The following is a 14,651-nucleotide window of genomic DNA, read 5'->3' on the forward strand; positions in this document are numbered from 1 at the left end:
ACTACGGATGGGTGCTTTCATCATACACCTCGCCACAAAACACACACACACACACACACACACACACACACACACACACACACACACACACACACACACAAAAAGGCATACAGTTAAGTTATACAGTTTATGTGTCCTAATTTCACCCGATTGCACATGACATCATTTTTGAGGTTAAACATAATCTGTAGCTGACAGCATGGTGGTTCTGCTTTCTGCTTTCATTTCTGTTGAAAGTGTGAGCGTTTGGCCATTAGAGAGACCGTTCAAGTAAAACCTCAGTGTGTTCTGACAACACATTCTGTTCGCTTCAGCTGCCACATGGTGGGTTAATGATTCCATTGAGTCTTTCTTAAAACGTTTTCATCAATGTCTTCTGGCTGTGACCATGAGAGTCAGATATCCGGTTTCCTGCGGTACACGTCCCAGCCTAATGTCCTTGTTTTTCTGTTCAGTGTCTGGTCCCAGAAGCTGTTCGGTGCTGGCCGTTTGTAACTGACTTTTATCTTGGTTTTACACCAATCAGCACTGTTTGTCACTGCAGCAGAATTGAGACAGCTTCTTAAATTCCAGGTATCTTTATTTCACCAGCAGACTGAATGGATCAGAAGGAAAATTACCCAAAAGAAAGTAAGAAGCAGTTTGTGTGTCATATCTGATGGTTCTTTTTTAAAGTGACCTCAGTCTCGATGGTTGTGTTGCATTCAGGGGCGGAGCCAGAGAGGTGACCAGGGTGGCACTTGCACCTCTGGCACCTGATTAGTCACCCCAAGTGCCATCCCAAAATGATTGACAAGCTGAGATTAAGTTTGCATGTGGCATTTTAAAGCTGGCATACAATGAGAAACATTTTTTGCTAGCTGGAATCAGATTATGTAAACGATTGCATCTTTGCTACTTCTATGCTCATTTCTAGCTGTGTGCTTAAACAAGTCTAAATTATAGTTCTTGGTGAATTAGCATTAGCAGTTTAGTTATACTAACAATCAGCATGKTTTTTTTTACCATTCTTAGTAGAGCTGAGTGGTATGACACTTTTTTATATTACCGTATTTTCAACAATTAGACCAGTATCACGGTATTTAATGGTATTTTTCTGTTCATCACAGTTCAGCTGATTATAAAATGTACAAACTTTGCTTAGTGATTAGCAAACCACAGTCAGCTGAAGTTACACTATCAGTAACTCACAAACTATTTCTTTACTGTTTTCTTTACCTCTGTCTGTCACTCCCTCCTCTACATGTCTTTTCTTCACTGTCTGGTTGTAGTCATGCATTTTGGTCCAGTCGTGAAGGAGGAGGGTTGAGAAAAAATCATAATCGGGTCTATTGTTTGATTAACGGGAAGACTCAGCCTCGTCAACTAATCCCCGATACAAAAACATTTCCCCTGGAAGCCCCCCTCCCAGGCTTTTCACAATAGAAGCACATTAACATCTCCATACATCGAGCAAATTTAGCGCATTAAATCTATCTGGGCTCGTCACTGAAGAGGTGTTCACTACATTCAGTGATGGCGAAAACGGGAGGTTGTTTTAAACATCAGTCAGTATGAGCAGCGGAATCGACACCCACAGTCCGTTATGAAGAAGGCTGCTTCAACATTAGCATGCTAATGTGCATAGCAGTGCTGCAAGGAAAAGTGTCCCCCGTGAAACGCTTCACTGGCAGAACGTGTTCAGGCTATTTAAACCGTTATGTGTGGTATTCAGAAAATTCATATCATAACAAAACTAAAAAGCAGTTTTCGGTGTGAAACAGTATATCGCCCAGCTCTAATTCTTACCAACAATCCCACACAAAATTTCTGCTCAGTGTTTCGTAAAACAGGTAAATAGAGCCGGCTGAGGTTTGCTGTGGAGACCAACTTAAATTTTCAAATCCAGAGTAGTTTTTATTTATTTGTATGTGCCAACCTAAAAAACACCTTGGCCACCCCAAGCAAAAATGTCTAGCTCCGCCCCTGGTTGCATTTCATCTAACTTTTACATAATTGAAGTAGACTGTGTGGATTAATCTATTGATTATTATTGACACCAGCCTGCAGACGTGATGAAGCCACCATCATCTCCAACGAGGCGTCAGAAGATACAAACTCTGACTTTATTCTGAAATGACAACATCAGGAGTGTGTCCATGCAGACCAGACTAACTGGAGTAATTATGTGAAAGAATAAACACAGCTTCTGTATAATTAGAAGTAATATAAAAAGCACTCTTGGTGAATTTATTGAAGTAATCATTTTAGAGGTTAAATGTTAAATGTATTTCCTTCCAGTAATCTGCTAATTGTTGGTTTTAAAGTAATTACAAGATAAGAAATTCTGTTTGTTTGAAAAGGGATGTCGGCATTTTTTTCATCAGTTTATTTTTATAGTAAAAAAATCTACGAGCAACATCATTAAAAATTTAATATAAACACGGGCAGGAAAATCCTGGCTGCTCTCCTGCCTTGCGGAGGAATAACTGAAGGACGTTTAGTGGATTTTCTTATGAATCTTGAATGAATCGGAGAGCAGCAGGTGCTGATGCAACAGGTTATAAACCTGTTTCCCCGTCAGAGCGGTTGCTCTAAAACGAGGTGATCCAACGTGTGCCTGCTGCTTTAATTGCTTTGAGTTGCAGAAATGCAGCTTTTCTGTGGGAGAAAAGAGTCGCAGAGTGACAGGTTCATGCTGTGATTAAATGGATCATCCTTAACGATGCGATTGGAAATGCAAATGAGGGCAAAAAGCATMAGTAGAAAAGGTTTGACCTCCTTTCTATCGCCTGAGAACCATGATTGTCTTCATGATTCTATAGAATATATTGGATTTTGTTTTGTAGTGGCAGCTTTTAGTGTTGGGGAAGTAAATTTCCCAAAATGCAGTGAGCGAGGACCCTTCCTTCCCTGTTAGCCTTGGTGAATTATTCATAGCGTGGCTCTAAGAGCTCGCGGTTTAACATGGAGTCACTGACTGCTGTGGAGCTGGCATGGCAACCACTCAAACGAGGCTCAGAGCTGTCAGTCTGTGGCTTCATTTATTCTGAGAACTGAGTGCAGTACAGAGGGGGGTTATACGTCAGGAGAGAAGCTAATCTGAACTCATCAAAATGTTCACAAATCAGGAGTTTTAATAGAAATGGAGCATTGCCATGAAATAAGCTACAATAGGTATCTTGTTATCATGTCTGTTTATATTGTCTTTGCAGATTTTACTTTTTTTTAAGAAGCTGGGCATAAAAGACAAAACATCACTGATTACAGACAACTACAAGATGATTAATTCCACCTAAATGTCTTCCAACTTACTCACTTATTTGTTCACAAACACAAACTAAGCTGTCCTAATGTAGTTCAATCAACTAACTCAAACTTTATCATGGCTTATTTTGTTTACCGTGGCTGCATACCCTCATTTCAAAACTTCACATCAATAAATCTGAAAAACTATTACACTGCAAATTGCACCATTTAATATACCTCATATAACCATTTTTATGTTTCATTACAAGATTTTAATGAATAGATTTAAGTAAACTAAATATTAAGACTTGTTATAAGTAAAGTTTTGTTTTGGTGAATGTTATTAAAAATGATTTTCTTGTTGATCTACAGCTGCATCATTTTATTGTTTTCTTTTCTGTGAAAAATGTAACATTATGGACAAAATTCTAAGTCAGGCCTGTTCAACTAAAAATTTAAAAAACATTTTTTGAGGGAGTGGGCTCATTAGCAAGCTGGATGGAGGTCACTCACAGGCCAGATGCATAGCTTTGGTCTAAGTTTTGCTTAACTTATCAACAGCTTTGCCCTCCCATTTAATTCTAATTATTTTAATCCCTTTTATTATTATTAATTCACCCTTTTATGTTATTTTGTACAGGCAGCTAAATGGGCACCAATAAAGCCAAAATCAAAAATTCTTTAACATTTTTTTTAATTAGATTGAGTTGATTCGGTTGTTGCTTTAGGCTTATAAAAGCACTTCTAAAACCACATTAGCATTTCTTTTAGAGCGCTCTTTTAAAGAGCGTTTTTCTTTTTTTCACCCTCATCTTTTGAAGACGTATCGGGTCAAAACAACTTATTAAGCAGTCAGTAACTGTCATAAGACGGTGGTGGTTAGTCACCAGCTTGGTGTGCGACTCGTCCACCAGCTCGGTGTTTATTAGCAGCACATCAAAGCCTGTTTTGTTGCATATGGATGGATGGACGCAGCTCATCCTCGTAAAAATCTACATGAGTCGGCGGAATAGAGCTACAAAGGTCGGCCAGTCATTAGAAAGTTAACGAATGGAATCAGCACGTTTTTCTTAATGAGGCAGCCTCTGGGCCTGGAGGAGATGAGCTCTAATGGGAAATTATATTTTGAGATCCAATCAGCTGATTGAGCCCCCATTCCCACCCTAACCCCACTTCCCTGCTGTTCATCATATGTGCATCTCTGTGTGAGATACTCACTATTCTGTGTGTATTTGTACTTTAAAAATGGGTACTTGTACTTTTCATGCGTTGTATGCATGATAAATCCACACAGCAGCAGTATTTCCGGAGCTGTGGTCATTATGTCCACAGCAGCTGCCTTTTTTTAGCTCCAGTATCATTAACTTGTCAGAAACCATCGCAAACCATCATCAACTGCTCAGACTTCCAAACAGAAGAGCTGGAAATACAATTAGGCTTCAATTTGTCTACAAAAATGAATATTTATTGCTAAAATTGAATGCTACATCTACGTTTCTTTTTTGTTTTTCTGTACGTTTAGTTTGCAGTCAAACTACTTATCCTACTACTCATGTTTAGCAATTTTAAACCATTTTCATACATGAAAATGTTCATTTTGATTGGAAATACTGGGCTATAACTTAAAATTTATAACTTTTATGCTTTTAAAATAAAGTTATTCATGAAAGAAATGTTGTGATCTTGCCACATAAAAAAAAACCCATTGTTTGCATTGAAATCTGCTTCGGCATAACTGCTCTGCATTTGTCTCCTTGTGCTAGTTTAGCAGCTTATTTTAGCCACTGTGCTGCCCGGTTTAGCCTCAGTTTTGATCTTCTGATTGTTTTAGCCACTGTTTGGTTTGTTTTAGCTTCTTTTCCACATTCTTAGCTACATATTTTAGCCTATTTTCTGTTCATTTTAACCTTAATACATTAAAATTAGTTTATGTATGTATAAATGAATTTAATTTTCAGTTCTTTGCCAAATTTCAGCGAAGTCATTCAGCACTCAGCATTCTCCCTGCATTATGACAGAAGATGCTGTTTCATCTTGTTGTATATTTGATTTGGATATCTTTACTGATTTATTAAAGGAGTCATTGCAGAGGAATTTAAAGCACATGTTTGACTAAATGTTACTCTGGCAAAAGATGTGAAGGAGTTTATCTTTGATCCAAAGATGTTTACTTGAATATTTCACCCATGAGAAATCTAAGGCTTGGATTGGTTTTCAGTCCTATGAGATTTGTCTTTTTGAAAAGTACTCTGAAACATATTTCTTAAAAAATAATATTTTGAGCTGCTGAAGAGCTTTGATCAAGTTGACACAAGGCTGAATCAGTGCACAGCTTTTTGCATTTTCACAAAAATCATTCTGTTTTAATGGCCCCTCCATCTCCACCTGCAGCTTAATAAAACAGGTATTTGTGTTTTTTCTTCCAGCTTTAACACCGATCTTTTAAACAGTTTTCGTAAAGAAACATTACAAACCTCCAAAAATGGAGAACCGGGGGTCATAAAAACCAGCCTGAGGCTCGCCAACAAACATCCCTCCTGGAATGGGTTTGATCTGTTTGACATTAAAACAAACAAACCAGCTGAATGAAGCTTAAAGTGAACTGTTAAGAAGAAAGCGGCGTCAGCTGCGACGTGTTTGTTCAGACCCTCAGGATCTGTGTCAGAGTTGGACTCTGCTGAAGGTCCCCCCGTCTCCACTTGCATGTTTCTGCTCCGACTCTGCTCGTTGGACGGACGGAGCGTAAATGAGGACTGACAGTTGGAGACGGCGGCGGAGGACGGAGGCCTTGTGGGCGGCGAGCTGTTTGTTGTTTTAACATTAGGGAGGTCAGAGCTTTGAGGAGAAGGGCTCCGAAGCAGATGGAGCTAAGAGACGAGGGCGAGTGGGTGGATTCCTGCCCTCCTCACCCTCGCATTCGCCTCCCCCTGTTCCGCTGCGGTCTTTGCTTCTCCGCGCTTTAAGAAATGCAATCACTTTGTGTCCTAAATTGCTTTTTTTATTAACCTATTTACTCCCATTTTCCAGATTTATTGTTAATTACGCAGCCTTTTTATCAGTGTACTTTGTAAATGAGAACTAATCAGAGCGTATTCATAAAACACTCATTAATGAACTCGTTTTATTTATTTATTTTTTTACTCTGCTTAGTTTTCTCTTAGGGTTAATGATAATGTTTTTGTCTGTGTCCGTTAGCAAAATATCTCATAAAACAATAGATTGATTTTAATGAAAACTATTTTTTAGATGAACATCTACAACTAAAGTCAATATAGCCAACATAAATTATTTTAATAATTATTTTTTGTCATTTTTCGAGATATTGACCTAGAATTTGGTGTGAGAGTTGCTGAGAGTCTTTCACAGCTGCAACATCATTATTTCTCAATAGTTTGTTGGCAAATGTGTTCTTTCAAAGACAAGTTTTTTTTTCATTTAATGTACGTTATGTACTCTTAAAAAACCTGTGTGAATAAAAAGTAATCATGTGGATGCTGGAAACAATCTGCAGCCAACGTTTCAGCCGTAGGCAGGGAGTCTTTTCGCCTCTCTGTCGTTCTGCGTCGGTCGTCTTTGTGCGTCTCTGGATTGTTGGAAAATGTGTTTGAATAGACGTGTTTGGCACAAAGGAGCAGTTCCCGCTGAGGTCAATCAGAAATGAAAYGAGTGTGGGTGAAAGAATGGGTTAAAAGCAGGATCCATTTGTAAGAAACGTTGTTTGGTTTCAAGCAAATGTGCGACAGGAAATGAGCTCAGTTTGTGCTGCAGCAGTCTACAACTACAGCAGCAGAAATGAGGAATAACTCAGGAAACCTAAGCCTAAWTGATCGTTCAAAAACGAAAGTCTTTAGTCTAGACTTAAARGTAGACAGAGTGTCATCCTCATGGACAGAGGTCGTGGATTATTATTAATTCAGACAGCCTTGTCTCAAAAGCTACCATAAGGCTATATTTATTACATGTGTCGCTATCACTAAAGGAGGCAGAGGAGTAACTAAACATCTGACACATGGAGCAAGTGAGGACAGAAGAAGTCAGGGAAGGAGAAGTAGCCATTAAGCTACGCTAATGCTAGCGAGATCCCAAATGCACAAATAAAACCAAGAAGTGTTGAAAGAAGAAAGGTGTTTTAAGCACAATCACAGCATGACAAAAAACTATATTGAGGGTGATTTAGGACTAGAAGTAGAACTGTGTAAAAGGTATATAATCCAGTAAATCAAAGATATTCCTCGAGCAAACAAGTTGACGAGATACAAGCAGCAAAGCAGGAAGTGAAACAATACGTCTTACTGCACGTCAGTCCGTAGTGTCCTTGAGCAAGACATCTCTATCCCCTTARGATAATAACTCTATCTTAACAAAATTTACTTGGATGTTAGAAGGTAATGTGTTTTTGTGAGCCTTATACATAAACAGTAAAATATTACAGTCAACCAAATCATAGAATTTCATAGAATTTCTGTAATGTTTTCTAGTGATATTCTTAAAGCTCTTTTCTGTAAAACAAAAGTAGAATTTGAAATTGTTTTGCATGCTTTACCCCAGACTTCAATACAATAGATCAAATGTGGAAATACTCCAGTAGATTTGTTCTTAAATAATTTATGTGAGGTTTCCATGTCAGCTTTTCATCAATGATGACAACCCAGAAACTTCACTTCACTGATTTTACAAATCTCATCACCATTTACTCTAAACGGGACATCAATAGTTCCCTTTTCTATTACTGCTTTTGTTTTATCCAAATTTAATGATAATTTGTGTGTATTTGATCAAATTCCATCTGTATCATCTTCAACCTTCATTCTATAACTTAATCCAAACAAAATGATGTAGTATCATCTGCAAATAAAACAAAGACACATTTACCAAATCATTCACATACAAAATAAATAACACATCCAAGTACAGAACATTGAGGAACACCATATGTGATGTTAAACTGATTAATAATCTAACACAGGGGTGCCCAAACATTTTCCCTGAGAGGGCCAAAATTAAAATCAATCTGAGGGCCGCGGGCCAAATGCAATAACATAAGAAATGCTCAATACTTAAGTAAAGTTGTTTTATTTTTTATGATTAAGCTAGCAGCCAGTGTGGTTGCCCACATTCTGTTTTTTTTTTTCAGCTCATGGACATGGAGAAAATTCAACGTATGCTCAGGCAGCAAAGACTCATGGGACTTTTCATAATTTAAAATTTTGAGTATATGTGGTCTTATAAGGTGTGCAAATCTATATATGGGCTTAAATCTAATCTAAATGTCTCTTGTAGTTACTTGTATTTTATATTTAATCTTAACATAATTACAATCTAATAACCAGGACAACTGCTGGTGGGCCAAATCAAATGGCTTGGCGGGCCAATTTTGGCCCGCGGGCCCCACTTTGGGCACCTCTGATCTAACACATTCTGCTCTTGTCTCAAAACAAGATCAAACATAAAATTTGCCTGGATATCAGATTGTAAGACTTGATTAGATGGACAATTTTTGCAGTTTAATAGGAAATCCACCTGCTTAAAGATGAGTTTTAGTCATAAAAARGAATATTTATTATAATTGTCTTACACACTAGTATGTGAAAGAAAAAGAATCAAGTTTGTGAGCATCCCAACTAGGCATCCCAAGAACTGTAACAAAAAGGCATGAGAATGTTCAAGGTGTTTCATTGTTTCATTATTTGAAAGAAAAAAGCAAAAATAATGTGTAATCAGTTTATTAGTTTTTGGATGRACGGAACATATATGTAACACACTATAAAGCCCGTTAGTGGACATGGGGAGAAAAAAAATCGGATCCTGACTTACTTTTGCAAGATCCTGCAAAACTTCCTCAGGCTCCTGACTTACTTAAATGGACATTATTGGTGGTTATCAGTCAGTGTCCAGACTGGTAACTTAGGGTAGTTTTGTCAAAGCTAGCCAGCTGCCTTCTCAGGTTCATATCTCAAAAAGTACCAAATTTATTTATATGGAACTTTCAGGACATGTTTAATACTCTTTCAAAAATGTTTATTACACCACAGAGAGCAGTAGATTAAAGATTGAAACATTTCAGATCTCAAGGGGACGGGAGGGCGGACAAGACAAACGTACATTGCAGGGCTCCTTCAGCCTGTAAAATATGAAAATAAAAAAATCCACCTCAGATTTTGATTAAACTTTCAGGGAAATTCTATCACTTATAGATCTACCGCAGATAGAAATATTAGCCAAATTGCATGGATCGTTTAATTGTTGGATTTTGGTTTTCAAAGAATAAATATATTCCCCTCTCCTGTCGTCAAATAACCCAAACTAAAAACACATGAAAGGAAAAGGAAATGTTTATCGCACCACAGAGATCAGTTGATTAAAGTTTTAAACATGTCTGAGCAGACCCTGTCTGTTAGCAACTGTTAGCAATGTCTGGGGTGACCACCGGCTACAGCTTAGATCTCTATGCTTACCCCGGTCAAAGCTGGACYGTAGGCCGGGCCGACCTCTTCAGCTCTGAGTCTATACCCACTTCGCCTGAATGCACATTATCAGGCATACAAATGATTGAAAAGTGCCTTCCAACCTACTAGAAGGGACAGTCTGGACACTGTATGGGACTGATAACCAATAATAACGTCCATTTAAGTAAGTCAGGATCCCTTACGGGCTCCGTAACACACAAACCGATGATTTAACTGTGCAACAAATTTACTGAAATGAGCCGTTTTCTTGCAAAAATCAAGTATTAAGCATGTGTTTTATTTAGAAACATCTTCATTTGCAGCATTTCCTGCCTTTAAACCTGACAAAAGGTTTTGCAGTGAGCTGATATTTTCTGACGTGCAGCTGCCGAGAGTCCAGCTCGGGCAGCGTGACCCCAAGGCTGCGGCGACACAAAGGAGGCTTTTCTCCCTCCTCGCCGCCGCCGGTCACGCCRCCTCGTGCCAGTTTGTGATGAAATTTTTGCAGCAGAGATGGATTTCAGCATCTTTTACTGCCTGCGCCCCAAAATTTTTTAGTTTGGTAAGCGTTCCAGGAGAAAAGCACTTTGACTGCAGTCTGGCACTTTTCTGTTTATACATGCTTTGGAATCTTTCTTCCCTCTTGAAAATAAAGGTGAAAACTCCTCCTCTGGCTTCGCCTGATAATTGTGCAATTTACAGCGTGTTTGACCTTTTAAGCTGCAGCTCTGTGAAATCTGTTAATGCAGCAGAAGACTTGTAAAGTCTTCAGCTGCCCTTTTGGCTGAAGCTTTGTGTTTGCGTGAACTCCTAATCCTTCTATAGATCCAGTGTCATCGGCTGAAAAAAAAACACAGGCGTCGGCCATCGTTTAGGCCTCGAGCAGCTTTTTTTTTTCTTCCRGTTTTTGCGGTCAGGACGACGAGCCGTGGTGTTTTGTTCCATTCAGGCCTTCGTGTTTCATAACGTGACACGATGAAGAGGCAAAGAGCGCTTTTATTTTCAGTTACACAACAATGTGGAGGGGGGGGGGGTGTGATTACAGCTAAAACCCAAAGTGAAGTGCATTTAAAGGACATCACACCACACACAAATTTAAGGCACTTGATACTTTGGCGCTGAGGAGGTGTGATTGGTTTGAAGTTCACGAGTTAATGCGTTGCAGCGTGTGGTCAAGCTGAGTAAATATATAATTTAACTTAAAGCCAAAAAGAAAAAAAAAACACCCATCAAAGAGAGGACCTTGAGTTGAAATGACACATAAAAGTAAAATTATTGCATTTTCACCTAAAGGGAAACTTCAAATTCCTCTTTTCCACATTTAAATCCTTCAGTTGGGGTCTTTATGTGCAATGCTTTATGCTGATTTCTGTCTTATTGTAACTCCACAAGCCCCTCTTTTACCCCTTTTCTGAGTCTCAGATCAACTCATTTTGATGCTGTCTCTTTCAATCCAAACGAGACACTTCACTCCTCTCCAGCTTCCAGAGCGGTCCATTCCAGTTTGATAAAAGGGTTTACGACYATATAGCTGTGCAGAAACTTTTTGTTTGCAAATTAATTAAAAGATGTCAACAAGAGAGGATTTGACCATCAAACCTTACGTGTTAGAGCCAGAGGAGARTGAGGATGATGAATTTGTAGTTGGTAAGTCCAAACAACTAATTTGACATAATATCAGAAATCATCAGAAAAACTGAACGGGTTGAAAAATATGATCCAAACAGAAAATAAAGATATCTAAGCAGCACCAGGATAAACTAAATTCAACTTTTCTGTACTCCTAGAGTTTCCAAGCCCACAACAAAATGTATTTTAACAGCTAAAAAAGTGCATTTTGCATCAAATGTCCCCTTTAAGACGCACATCTTCACCTTTGCTGTTTAAAATATTAACAAAAATGCAAAACCAGACGAAGCGATMGCCTCGATGTGTTTCCCTCAGAGATGAAGCAAATTTCTACAACTCGAGGAGAGTAATGGAGGCTGAACGATGAGGTGCGTAGGAGAATTAGGATATTGAAAGTCTGTTAAAGGTGCTGACCGCTGCATTGAAGAAAAGGGGGGAGTTTGTGATTGAAGCCAATCCACTGTCGAGTGTTCCTCCCACGCACCGGAGCCTTGAGCTACACTTGGCTGCCGTCATCCTTCTTTGCCGTCATTCGATTGTCCGAGCTCAGAGAAAAAAAATAAATCATCATCATCTTTTGATGAGAGGAAACAATAAAACAAAAACTTTGAATAGCAGTGATGAAAGCACACGCAGTATAGATRTAGCCTTGGACTGCGCGCCTCTCGGGCTCAAACTGGCTTTTTACTAATTTAAGTTTTCAGCAGTGATTTCAGATGAACTTGTTTTCATAGTGGTGGAACGTCAGCCTCGATGGTGGAAAACTGAATCCATTTAAAGGTTGGCACATTTACAGGGTTTTAAATCCCCTCTGCTGTGACCTGTGTGTTTGTGCGCAGTAAATAGAGGTCGGCGGTGCATGTTTGTGTTTTTAGTGGGGGACGCAGATATTTATTTCTGCGCCGTATTGGCATGTGGGAGCACATCTGTAGAGCAATAAGTGGCCCGGCAGTGGTGATAGTCTTCCTTGTTATTTTGGATGAAACAGCACGTCCTCCAGGCAACAAAAGACGCCTCAGAGCAGCGGCTGATCCTGCTGGGCTTCAGAGGAGAGGTGCCTTTTCTCACTGGATCTTAGCTTTTTTTTCTTTCCTCCCACGCACTTTTTTTTTTAGTTTTTTTTTTTTAAGTGGGTCTGAGACAAAGGAAATAAGGGCGAACAGGAGGAGGATGAAGATCCTCGTCTGAATGTTGAAAATGAATTCAAAAGGCGGTTCGTCTCCCCCGTGGTTGTCGTTTCAGCCCCCTGTCGTCTCGCTCTCTGTTTGCCCTTTCAGCATCTCTGTCACTTTCCTCTGACATGAGTGATCTGAGACGTGGAGGGGCTTCATGTGTCCAGATCCAAACAATGCTAATAAAAAAAAAAAACCCTACAACAATGCAGGAAGGGCTGAGCTGCCAACGTCAACGCCAACGCTGACCAACTGGAGTCCACCGGCGCCTCCTGGACAGTTGATTGAAAAGAGCAAATCAAAAACATCCACGCTGATGATTGAAGAGGAGCAGAAGAGGCACCAAAAGGTTCAGGACAAAAAAAAAACAACCTTGTGGGTTGAATAATCAGCTAAAGCACCTTACAAAACACAGCTTGAAAACAGTTTATTTTTCCAACAGGGGTTTAGAAACGACACAAAAAGTCCTTCACATCAAAACACAATCATCCCATCATCTGTCCTTTTTAGTTGTTTTCAGATGCTTTCCTGTGGTACCACTTCCTAACAAGAGCCTTTTTTATAAAGGTTTATTGATGCTTTAAGAGTAGGTGAACATAGTGCAGACATGCAGGTAACACACTGACAAACCTTTCATTTTTTTCCACAGCGTTCAAACTTTACAGCAGGATTTTTACTTCTGCAGTTYGACTGATTTATGAGAAACTTTGCAACAATTGTGAAGCTGACCTCATCATGTGAGGCTTATTGTCTGCTTGAAGACTTTTATCTATTGAARAGAATAATACATTTTGTTTTGCTGCTGAGTTTTACGTATTCTTAAAGCACCCTGCAGCTGAGGGATCTCTAAAACACGAAAAGTAAATCYAAACCAGAACAACGCACATCGTCCTGCATCAATGTTTTAAGTAAAGATCTTGTGTGGTCTGTTGCAGTTTGTGTAGGGGATGAMTCTCAGCTACTACCACTCCAAACATTAGCTCAGAATCTGTAAAATCCTTCTTTTTTATGTTCACTGATTAGGTGTGGCAGCCATCTTGAATCAAGTCGAGTCAAAACATTTCATTAAAATCTGTCAAGTTTTGCTAACAGGAAATAGGATTTTTTTTTCATGATGGTGCAAATGTTAAAGAGTCCACCGTCAGTGCCACAGTCCTAAACTATTAGAGATTTTTTTTTTGTGTGTGTGTAATTATTTAACAYAATCTGAAAAGAGTGTGTGAATTGTGTTGAAGCAGCTGAGTCAGTGTGTTTGTTGCAGATGAAGTCAGCCTGGAGGGGACGGTGGTGCACAGAGCTGAATGCCGACCTGTCGTCTCTGAAAACTACATGAAGATTAAAAGGTGAGAAAACGTCAGAGACCAAAACTGAAAGGGATAAAAAAAACAATAAGGGCCTTGCAAAAGTTTCTAACTTCAACCTTTTACAGTCTGTTTTGTACAACAAAGTATTAGGGCCACACAGAGGTTTTTTTTTAATTACGAGAGTAAAGTCACAATATTATGAGAATAAATTTGGAATATTATGAGAATAAATTTGGAATATTATGAGAATAAATTCATAATATTACGAGATTAAAGTCGTAATACTATACCCTTTACACGAAAAAGCGTATGCAGTTACCACTGCATTAAAATGAGGAATATTGAGCTACTTGTCAAGTTGTTCTTTAGTATTGCTTAAAATAAATAGTTCATCTTTTAGCACTTTAGCATCAAATTTTCAGTAGCAGGACTTGGAAATTGTGCAAACGACTGTAAACTGAAGCCGTATTATAATTAATGGATGCATTGATAGATTTAGTCGTCACACAGCTAATTTGGATGAAAGTATATTAAGCTAACAGTGACCCGAGTCATCACGGAACACAGACACATGGCTGTCCACAGCAGGTGTGAGGAAAATAAGGAGGAAATGAGGAATGGAAAATGGACATGTCATGTAAGATGATGGCTTTTTTTCTCGTAATATTACAACTTTAATCTTGTAATATTACGACTTTATTCTCGTAATATTACGACATTCATCTTGTAATATGATGTCTTTATTCTCGTAATATTACAACTTTAATCTTGTAATATTATGTCTTTATTCTCGTAATATTACAACTTTAATCTTGTAATATTATGTCTTTATTCTCGTAAAATTATGATGTTAATCTTAAAATATTACGACT

At 38.6% G+C, this 14,651-nt stretch overlaps 1 protein-coding gene across 1 annotated transcript in view; it reads left to right on the forward strand.

Moving 5' to 3' along the window:
• LOC106519707 (general transcription factor IIF subunit 2) overlaps positions 1–14,651 on the forward strand; it is a gene marked incomplete in the record, with an annotated part of 61,379 nt that overhangs the window by 33,248 nt on the left and 13,480 nt on the right. Inside the window, 1 exon segment of the mRNA XM_014011480.1 lies at positions 13,737–13,818. Coding sequence (XP_013866934.1) covers positions 13,737–13,818 — 82 coding nt within the window.

This window comes from Austrofundulus limnaeus, unplaced genomic scaffold (assembly GCF_001266775.1).
Source record: "Austrofundulus limnaeus strain Quisiro unplaced genomic scaffold, Austrofundulus_limnaeus-1.0 Scaffold81, whole genome shotgun sequence".
Classification (NCBI taxonomy): domain Eukaryota; kingdom Metazoa; phylum Chordata; class Actinopteri; order Cyprinodontiformes; family Rivulidae; genus Austrofundulus; species Austrofundulus limnaeus.